This window comes from Diceros bicornis, chromosome 18 (assembly GCF_020826845.1).
Source record: "Diceros bicornis minor isolate mBicDic1 chromosome 18, mDicBic1.mat.cur, whole genome shotgun sequence".
NCBI classification, from domain to species: domain Eukaryota; kingdom Metazoa; phylum Chordata; class Mammalia; order Perissodactyla; family Rhinocerotidae; genus Diceros; species Diceros bicornis.
In genome coordinates, this window is record NC_080757.1 from 16,603,518 (window position 1) to 16,614,678 (window position 11,161).

Sequence of the window (11,161 nt, forward strand, 5' to 3'; positions counted from 1 at the left end):
CAACAGGAATCTTTATTATTTCCTTCTTTCCTCCAACTTTGGGTTTAATTTGGTCATCTTTTTCTAGCTTCTTCAGGTGGAAATCGCCAGAAGGGGGCGATAGGGATAAGAGCTGCTTCCTGCAGTTACTAATAGTTGGGGTTACTTCAGGATACCCTTTTTGCTCTTTTAGCTTTCCAACATCTGTGTGATCAACTCTCTGTATGAAATCTCCTCTGCCGGAAGTATCTGGTATGGTTTTGCTTTTCCTGACTGGACTCCGATTGTTATACATATAAACTAGCATTTCACACAGTGCATTCCAAAAAATATTAGTCCTGTGAAATGCTCATGGGTTCTCTGGTCTGATGAGTTTGGAAAACGCTACATACTTAGATCTTCTCTTTTGAAGATTCTCAATGCATATGACCATATTAAAGGCTATAGAAGATTATCATACAGCAATTATTCTCTCTTTCTCCCCACATCCAGGGGAGAAGTTTCCCTGTGATTCCCGGAAGGTTCCCTATGGTTCCCTGACCCATTGATGTTAGGTTTGGTCATGCAACTTGCTTTGACTGATAGAACATGGGTGCCAATTCCTAGTGTAGACCTTAAGAGGTATTGTATATTTCTAGTTGCTCCTCTGGGAGCTTTTGACCTCCATGAGAAGAATGTGCCCCAGGTAACCTTGCTAGCCAGCCTACTTCAGAGACAAGTGGAGCAGACCTGAACTCACGCCTAGCCTTGGGCAGAACTGCCCTATCAGACCTACAGACTTGTAAACAAGAAATGAATGCTCACCACTGTGACTTTGTGGTGGTTGTTATGCAGCAAAAGCTGATTAATACAAAGGTTCCAAGAACCTGCAACAAACACGTTTACCGTTGTTTAGCTTTTCATTTCCCCAAACTTATTTGACCATAGAACCTTATTTTATTCCATAGAAAGCACTTTGGGAATAGCATTATAAACAAACCACTTGATAGTGATTATACCCCAAAATAAAATTATTAGAATTTAATTTTGAAAAGAGGCACTCCTTGCAATAGGATTCATTACCTCATCAATAGAGTCATTCACTTCTTAAATTTCTGGGAAGTATACCAAAAAGGCATCCTAAGATTGATCACATTAACATTATTAATTATACCTTCTACTGAGGGCACCAAGGTAATCTGATATACTTAGAAGGATTGGGGAAACTGAAACATTATTAGCTTCAATACACTTTTGCCCCTCTCTCTCCCTCCTTCTCTCTCTCTCTACACACACACAAGAATTATAGCTTTAATCTTACACGCTTTAAATATTTTTCCATCAAAACCTTAGAACTGCTGATTAGCTCATTCATTTTATGGCAAATGTACACCACATAACCTAATTGGCAAGATCAGCCCTCATTGTCATCCCAATCAGCCAAATTAGATTTAATTTCTATTAAAAAGAGACTTTTTAAAATTATTATTTATAAGAATGATAATATGCATTCCCAGGACATATTTACTTCTGAGTCGTAGCTCAGAGACGACCAGGTAAGGCACAGAGCCTTGCCATGAATTTGATGCTTGAATGAAATAAGACGCCTTCACTTTTGATATTTCTTATCAACCCTCTCTTTGCTTTGCCCAAAGGGACATTTCCTCAGAGAAGACAACAGTCTGAGATTGAAGAGATGTGGGTGTTAAATGAAGTGTCATTACTCCAACTGCCTCACTTTACGAGATACTGGACGTGAGAACTTCCCACCCCAGGCCCACCTTGCTACCACCACCGTGACAGGATTATGTGTGGGACGCCCATAGACACGAAGCCTGCAGTGGGGCCCTGGTGCCAGACACCGATGTTTCTAAATGTCCTTTTGTCTAGTACCTACAGGTTTTTCCAGCCCAGAGCAACATACCACAATAAAATTAAGGATGAGTTAGACTAAGGCATGTCTTTCCTCTGCCTTAGTCTAAGTGGGAGAAAGGCAATGTCAAAGAGCAGGTGGGAAGGGGCTGGCCTGACATCGCCGCTCACAAATTTTCAGGGCAGATCGGTTTTAGGAAAGAGTACACGTCAAATCTGGGAACAAACTATCTGTGCCCAGGGACCCCTTGGAAAATCTTCTTGTACCCCCGGGGGAACACATATCCCAGTCAGAAGCATTATACTATTAAAATACAATCACATCTTAAAATTTCTCAAGATGAGGTGCCATTTTGTGCATTTTTCTTAACCAACCATTATAATTTTATTTTAAAAAAAAGAGAACCATCTCTAAGTTTTCGGGGGTTTTTTAGATAATTTATTGCTAAATGAAGAGGTCACAAAGCAAAATGGAGTGGGACAGATGTCAAAGATAAATTTAAAAAATGTTTTTTGTCAAATACTATTCTGGATTTCCTAAGGTTAGAAACAGGAAAAGTATCAAACGAAAAGGTACTCATTCTTTTTAAAAGGTCTGTGATTTAAAAAGAAGACAACTTTTCTCTGAAAATACAAATCATCCTTATTACATAAAAGACATAATTTAAGAGTCTGAGAAAACAAGACTTTTTAATTAACAAGTAAACTGTATCTCCCAGATAGACTTTGGAATGTTTGTTTTTAATCAGTGAATTTTAAAAATCAGTGCTCCCCCTTGTAAACTAACGTGAACCCACCATTGACTGAGGTCATTTGATCCACTCTGAAGTGTCCCATTATGTCTTCACGTGCTTCCTTTTCTGCATCTTTCAGCAAAGCAGGTTTGGAGAAAAAGAAAGGATTTGAAAGAACCACTGTTGGTTCCCTAGTGAATAACTTAACGAAACAAAACCTGCTTTTGGATTCCCATTACACATTCACAATCGCTCACTTCTACTTGCTTTGCTGAGATATTTCAGATTCTCTCCACATCTAGAATGATTTGCCTGAACTTAACCCAATTCTCCTAAAACAAAAAATCTCACGTGGACGTCTCAAAACATTGCTGTATTCCCAGGCCGAGCCCTCCCACCTCTCTCTCCTGCCATACTGCCCAAAATATTGTTCTGAGCTCATTCTAGTGTCCCCACAGGCCAGAGCAGAACCTCGGGAATTCCCTCAACCTAATTTAAAAATTACATTTACCACTTGTCCTAAATGACAAGATTATGAAATCAGAGAGAAAAATCCATTTTTATCAGTAAATGCCGTGTAATTTGCTCTTCCAAAAGCAGGAAGCATTTGTTGCTCTGCACCATGAGTGAGGAGACTATGGGGTCCCAGAGTGCCCCCTCGAGGGGTCCCCGCTGAGCTTCACTCTGGTCAACTTGGGCCCACGGAGCCGACTGCCCGCTCCACTGAGGGGATGCGTCCCATCAGTTAGGCGCTCGACAGACTAAACACTATTAAACCTGAAGAGGATACCAGACAGTTTGGCTCTCCAGGCCTCCAATGACTTTAAATGAGAGTGATTATCATCACACCTGCTCTCCTCCGAACAAAAGTCCCTGCTGTGGCTCCAGGGTGCCCACAGAGCCATCGCTTCGGCTTTCAGGACAGGCGGAAGCCATCAACAGAAACCCAGAGATGCAGCAGGAGTCGAGCTTACAATACGCTGTAACCCTCGAGCACTTGAGATAATCTGGATGTATTCAAAGGAAATACCCACAGCCTGTTCAATACCGGAAGAGAAAAAGCCATCTGCCACTTTCTTCACTCAAAACCCACAGGGATTGACAGGAAGAAGTGAGGGCTGGGGTGAGGCAGGGCAGGCAGGGGGCTGAAGTCCAGGGGCGGCCTGGCCACCGTGCCCTCCTGGCCCAGCCTCGTCCCTATTTCTGTGGCCCATTCGGCTGAATTCACCAAGTTTCTTCAGCTCACACTCAACACCATGATTGTCACTTACCCTAAAAGGAACGCTTAAAAGAAATAGGTACCATCACGACAGCAGCCGGGTTTGGGAGTTTGGCCTGTGACATCATTCCCTGTTCTGAATTCACCTTTGCTTCACCTGAGGGGGCAGATTTCCTCGCTCTCTGGCTTAGACCTAAGGCACCGGCAGAATTCCTGTGCAGTGTTGACAAAATCGAGGTCCTCAGAGCAGCTGACCCAGGGCCCCTGGAGAAGACCAACCTGATGAACCAGATCACCAGAAACATCGACATCCCCCTCTTCCCAGATGGTGTCAAGTCCTAGGTATGGCCATAGGTTCCCATTGTGAGTGAAACCCCCCTCACCGAGTCCCAAAAAATGTTTTTCCTAAGCATTTTTTAAAATACCATTTCTCTCAAAGGGGCCTTCTGCCATGTTTTGCCTTATGAAAAAACAGGAAAGTATTTGGAAACCCCAAAATACATATCAGGAGAGTTACACAAGCCTGTGGAGACGTTACTAGATGCCAAGGGTGCGAGGCGCTTTGCCAGAGCCCACGTTGGGAACCAACCGGTAGAAGGAACCAGAACGGGAGCTATTGCTCCCAGACCCAGCCATCAGTAGACCTGACCCTCCTGAAGAAGTGAGAACAGGGTGAACTTTTTCTTTTCTTTTGTTTTTTTAAGGCATCTTATATTGCAGTTTGGGGTTTCTCGATATCATGAAAAAGATTTAGAGAATTCCAAGAGTTTTGGTTAACAGGAAATACAAATGGGAACGGAAATAAAAAAAATGGAATGGAACTCAACTCTGCACAGACTGAACCCATATGGGTGTCACAGCTTACGGAATCAGCACCACTTTGGTGCTGTGAAGACACCCAGGACTGAAATTTCTTAAAACTCACTTTTTCCATCCCAGAGATTTTCAGCGCACTCTTCCTCGGAGAAACTGACCAATGGAAGAAGAGCCTCCTCTCCCCCCCATTTCAAATGGTGGCCATTTTCCTTTCTCTCTAGTCGACTTTTTATTTTCTCATCAAATTGAGACTTTGGGGAAACTACGTAGCAGCCAACTAGAAATCTACTCCTTTTAAAAACAATTTGAAAAATTTTTTAAAAATCAAATTCTCTCAATAATTATAAGACGCCAGGATATTATTTTCTTCCCCAGGCTGGGCTGAGAGGTATCTCTAGGTTAGACTCCTCGGGGGCCAGCATCACACGCGAGGGCAGCAGTGGCCCCACCGGACCAGGGCGGCGGCGGAGCTGGTCCAACCCCACCCGCCCGCTCGAGTCAGCACTCATCCGAGAGGTAATCGCCGCCCACGAACTCCGTGGCTTCGAGCTCCACGCTGGACAGAAACCTCCTCAGCATCTTGCGGCAGTTGTAATCCAGGGTGGTGGTGTAGACGGTCTTGGGGTACTTGGGGTAGACGATGGTAGTGCTGAGGAAGCGGGCGGGCTTGTGGCGGGGCTCGAAGCGCACCTCAGCCTTATAGTTGCGCCATGTGCAATTGGGGATGCAGGTGACCGTCTGGCTGCAGGAGGCCACTGCCAGGCCCAGGGGCAGGTGGACGTCGTCAATGAAGTGCCGCTCCGAGTCATACTTGACCGAGGAAGTGTACCTGGGTGGGAGACATAAGGCGGCATGAACCCACTCTTCTGAGCTAGGGGCACGGGGTTCCCCACTGCGACCTTGAACGTCTCGTGGGCTGCAAACCTTGAGATGCGGTACTCAAGTCAGAAGACGCACAGAGCTGAAGAAGCGCTTCCTATGTGGTTCTCTTCTAGGCACTTTACTTCCAGGATCTAATTTAATTGTCCTAACATCACCGGGAGAGGAATCAAGGCGCAGAGGGTAAGGTCGCAGTGGGAGTGAGCAGAGGGGCTGGGATTTAAATGCACCTATGCAGTTTTGCAAAGTTCACCCTGCACTCACTGTTCCGCACTGCAGGCAGCAGCCCCCATTTACTGAAGCTATGAGAGCTCGGTCAGGTGACTTGCCTCCTCCAAGCCTCAGTTTCCTCTTTCTGTAAAAGGTGCCCAATAATAACTGGGCAGCGTGTTAACGTAACAGCAAGTGCAGTGGGTGGAAATTATTATGTACCAAGGTGGATTCTATTGCTCCACTAGTTGTGAACAGTTTCTCTGTCCCCTGAAGTGATCAATCAGCTCTTTAATGAGAGGATGAAGGAACCCAGAAATCCTGAGTGCTAGTTCTGAAAGTTTGCTGATACCAAGTACTAGTACTTGGTCCACTCTGACCTTCAGTTTGGAGACCTTTCAGAGCCAGGGACTTTGAGATCTGACCTTATCAATTAAAGCCAATTAAAATCTTGATTTCCATAAAATAAATTAACATCCATGTTTCTCAGCAGCTATTTTATTCTTTTTAAGTCCTTCTTTGGTAATTTGGGAGTTAATTTTTTTTTTATGTAAGCAAAGCATTAGTTCATTTTACTGCATAATTATTGCAGCTTCACAAGTACTAAAATGCGTATGGGCATCACAAATAAACACATCTAACAGCACTGCCCCCACCTGCCCCTACCCACTGGTCAGGGAGGAAGAATCAGCATTCCTTTCAATGAGTCGGATGGAATCGTCTATTTATCCTTGGGCAAGCAGTTAAGAGGCCGGTGGAAGCTAATGTCATGAAGTCACGTCCTCATTTTGTTCAAAATACAAGTTCCGCAGGAATAAAGGGGCTGAACTGCTCACCTCCAAACTGGGGAGCCTCCTTTGTTCCACATCAAAGGGCCCTTTGTGTTAAGGCAACTGAAACTCCAGCTATAAAACCACCAGCTACCAAAAGTAAAATTCCTTCCTCTAAAAAGACACATCTTTAGGGGAGCCTCTCAGTGAATCTCTGCCCCCAGATAATCCTGCATGAGAGAAATTCCCAAAGGAAGAATGGGACTTGCCCAGTGAAATTATAACATGAGACAAGGTTACAGCACCTTGAAACAGGGATGGGGTGTGGAGTTGGGGTGGGGAAGTGGGGGGAGAAGCTTCTGGAAAGAGAAATTACTTTATAACAAAATCTTAAACATCTGATAGCCATGATACATGAAGTGCAAAAAACAAGTTACAGGACATTATGTATAACATGATCTCATGTGTTTTCTGTTTTTTGTGAGGAAGACTGGCTCTGAGCTAACCTCCATTGCCAATCATCCTTTTTTTTTTTTTTTTTTTGGTGAGGAAGATCAGCCCTGAGCTAACATCCAATGCCAATCCTCCCCTTCTTGCTGAGGAAAACTGGCCCTGGGCTAACATTGGTGCCTATCTTCTTCTACTTTATATGGAAAGCCACCACAGCATGGCTTGACAAGCAGATCATAGATCCGCACGTGGATCCGAACCTGCGAACCCCAGGCCGCCAGAGCGGAGCGCGCGCACTTAACCGCTACGCCACCACGCCGGCCCCAACATGATCTCATGTTTATTTTAAAAACTGTCTAGGGGTCGGCCAGGTGGCGCAGCGGTTAAGTGCGCCCGCTCCGCTTCTGTGGCGGCCCGGGGTTCACAGGTTCCAATCCGGGGCGCGCACCGACGCACCGCTTGTGGAGCCATGCTGTGGCGGCATCCCATATAAAGCAGAGGAAGATGGGCACCGATGTTAGCCCACGGCCAATCTTCCTCAGCAAAAAGAGGAGGATTGGCATCGGATGGTGGCTGAGGGCTGATCTTCCTCATCAAAAATAAAAAACTGTCTATATGTTTAATTGGTTAGAATGCAGAAAAAAATCCGAAAGAGTACCAACCAAACTGTGAGTAGTCTTTGGCACACTTTCGCGATTAACTAATTTTTTTTTAATAACAAGCGTTAATTTCTGGGAAAAAAAATGAAAATTTAAAAAATAAAATCAGGGCCCGTTATATTTACCTCACTTCCGTCGGCGGTAAGGGGTCAAACTCCACTCCTTCGCCAAAGGACAGGGGGCATAACCTCAGCGAGCAGGCGGAGGCCGGGGGGTTGGGGAGAGACGCTGGATTCTGCGAGGATGGAGAACGCAGTTAGACCACCGGCTAGCCGGATGCATCCCCCACAGAAGGGCCTGGCTCTGACCCTCCAGCTGATGGGCCAACTGCCATCTGTGCCCCCCCCCCCCGGGAATGATGCCAGAGAAGGGCTGACCCACAGCACGGGGAGAGCACGGGACAGGGAGCCAAGCGGTCTGGGTTCGAAGCCCAGGTCTATCACGAGTGTGCTGTGTGCCCTCACATCGCACACCCTCTGACCTTATCTGCACACCAAGGGGGTGTCTCCTTCCATCGCAGACGTTTTGTGGGAGGATGAAAAGAGGAAACAAATGCGAGCTCAGCGTCATGACCGTGCCCAAGCTCCGGGGCCGCCGCACCATGCCGCAGCAGGGCGGTGAGACACCCTCGGTGAACTGGGGCTCCATTAACCAGACCCTCAATTATGTGCCCCCAACCCTGTCATTGTCTCAGCGACGCTTTAGAAAAGGCCAAAACAAAGAAATTCCAGCAGGGATTTTTTTACACTGAAGATTCAGTTCAACTCCCCCCACCTCCTCTGCCTCTGGGGCCCCCCGGATCAACGCCCAACCAAGATGGAGGGATCCGCAAACTCATGGTGAGAGGAACACCAAACACGATCACCTCCCGCTATCCAGAGAACTCAAAGAGCCAGAGCACAGCAGTCCTTGAGGGTAACCGGCTTCCTGCCTGTCACAGCTCCGGGCTTAGATTCATCAAGCGGCCTGAGGAAGAGACAGCTCCATCCTCCACACAGGCGCTCGCCCCCACCACCCCCCCCCCCCGCCCCCATTTGACTGGAATCAGGGCTTCTGTGTTAAGTGTGAAAAGACGAACAGAGAGCGGCCCTTTGGGTTGCCGGGTTTACTGGGGAACCTGTCATTTTCTTTGCCTAATTTGAGAGAAGGATCCACACCTGGGCCAGGGTGTGGAGGTGGCAGCCCCACTCCCGCATCCTCCAGGACAGAGAAGGAAGCAGACATTTCTAGCAGGTTGGCTCTAAGTTTCTTATGTTCCCAGGACACGGTGTCAAGCGGAGGTGGAGAGTGGAAGTACAAAAGCCAAAGGGGACCAGGGTAGGTCAGGCAGAGGCTGAGGGTCGTGAGGGTCCAGTGCCTGAACTTGGGTGGAGAGTTAATAAGCCCCATCTGGGGGAGGGGCTGTGAGAACCAAGGTCAATGGGTGGGGGGAGGGGCATGGTGTGGGCAATGGGAGCTGCAGAGCTTCTGGAAACAACCCCCGAGAAGTGACAGTGGCCCTGCTCTCCCCCAGCTCTCTGGCTGCCAGACACGCCCCAACTAGGGGGCACCTTCCAGGCAGTCCTGGTGGCTGTAGGACGACATGGCCACCAAGGCCACTCCCCAACACTCACACTACAGCCTTCTTCCAGGTATCCGCACAAGCCCTCAGTTCTCTTGCCCCTGCCTTCTCTGCTCCCCCATCCTTGCCCACCCAACGGACAATCCCTGAGCACCAACCTTGCTCCAGGTGCAGGCTGGGGGTGCGGTGGGGGCAGCAGGGGTTATAACAGACACATGAACAAGGTGCCACCAGGGAAAGCAGACAAAGCCACAGACTCAGGCATGACTCTGGGAAGCATCCAGGAAGGCTTCCCAGAGGAGGTGACAAGTTGGGCATTGAAGGACTAGCAGGGCTTTGACAGGTGGAAAAGCCAACTGGGTGTTGGGAGAGGTAGGAGCAGATGGGCTTGGGGGTGGGGGAAGGCACATCAGGTGGAGGGAGTGGCATCAGAGGCACCATGTGTGTATCTGCCTGTGGTCAGAGGACGTGGAAGATGAGGCTAGAATGGGCCAGATGGCAAGGGCTCTGAAGGCCACGTTGAAGCAAGTGCTGCCTTCCAATGGAAATGAGAAAGTGCCCTGATGGCCATTGAGAGACAGGGTTTGAGGTCAAGAACTCCCTGAGCCATCAAAGCTTCCCTGTGGGTCCTTCAGGAGCAGCAGCTGCCACTGACTCCATCACCCCACCCCCCACACCCCGGGGAGAGGGCTGGAAACACCCATCCGTGGGGGGGGGGGGGAGGGCAGCTGAGAGCCCCACTTTGAGCTTTTACTGTCAGCAGGATGTGGCGTCCCCCGGGGCTCTAGGTAGAGGCGATAAACATCACCACCCAAGCGACTCCGAGGCAAGAGAGACTTGGTAGCATTTCTTCTTTAAATAAAAATTTTAAAATAAAAGGATTCATTTTTGAAGTGTTCCACCCACCTAAAGGCCTCCCACCTATCATGTGCCAGACACAGTTTAGGTGACAGGACAAGGGGGGCCACCGGGAGGCCAGAGGCTCATGGGGTGACCCTTCTCAAAAGGTCTCCAAGGCCACTAACGCGGTCGCCAAAGGCGGGCCCCGTTTGCTTTGTGAGTCGGGGAGCTCGGCCACATTCCTGCTCGGGACCAGGCAGGGGGGAAAGCCCGGGGTGCCAGGCCCGCAGTCCGGGGGAGGCTGGGGTTCCCTCTCAGTGTCCCGGGACCCCCTCCAGCCCAGCCCGGGCAGGAATGTGGCCGAACCGCAGCCTGGCAGCCCGGGGGCCGCCACCCCGAAGGGAGGAGGCGGCGGCTCGCGTCTCCCGGGGCTCCCGCGCCTCCCAGGCGATGACAATTTTCCAGCCACCGGCTCCAGCTGGCCGGGCTCTCGCAGCGCTCCCGCCCCGGGCTCCCGGCGATGGCCACGCCGTCCCGCCGGGCGGGTGGCGGCGCCGACAGCGAGCCCCGAGGGGGCCGGGACGACCGGCGGGTGGTCTCTCGGGGCCCGGCTGCGGGGGGGTGGGGAGGGCAGGGGTCCCAGCGGGGCCACTCACCGGAGCCGCGGGGGTCGCCGCCGCGTCGGGCTCCAGCGCCCCGGGGGCCGGCGCGCGCTCCCCGCCGCCTGCGCCGCCCGCGGCCGCCGCGAGCCCCCAGTGGCTGGGGCTGGGGCTGGGGGGCAGCCCCGAGTCCGGACTGTCCAGGACGCCGTCGCCCTTCTTCTTCGTGTCCACGAGCTCGGGCACATCCTGCAGGCTCAGGCGGCCCACCATGGCTGTGCGCGGGGCGGGCCGGGGCCGCGGGCGAGCGAGGGGCGCGAGGGGCGCAGACGCGGGCCGGGGCCGCTGCCCGCCCGGCCGCCCTCCTGCCCGCCGCCCGCGCGCCGTCCGGGTCTCGCCGGCCGCTGCGCTCCGGCCCCGCCTCCGCCCCGCCCCGGCCCGGCCCGGCCCGCCGGGCAGACCGCAGCTGCCGAGCCGCGGGGCTGGGCGCCAGGGGCCGCTGCGCTCCCGCCGTGCGCCGCCCGCTCCGAGCGGCCGATGCGAGCGCGCTGGAGGCTGGACGGGCCCCGCCGCGGGCGGGCAAGGCGCCCCTCG

At 50.9% G+C, this 11,161-nt stretch overlaps 1 protein-coding gene across 1 annotated transcript; it reads right to left on the reverse strand.

The window, feature by feature from the left end:
* Positions 1–2,242: 2,242 nt before the first annotated feature.
* Positions 2,243–10,923, reverse strand: RFLNB (refilin B). The gene is made up of 3 exons (XM_058560149.1): positions 10,625–10,923; positions 7,693–7,802; positions 2,243–5,428 (listed from the first exon to the last, which is right to left on the reverse strand). The coding sequence occupies exons 1-3, from the start codon at positions 10,838–10,840 to the stop codon at positions 5,098–5,100; spliced, it is 657 nt and encodes a 218-aa protein (XP_058416132.1). The 5' UTR covers positions 10,841–10,923; the 3' UTR covers positions 2,243–5,097.
* Positions 10,924–11,161: the final 238 nt, after the last annotated feature.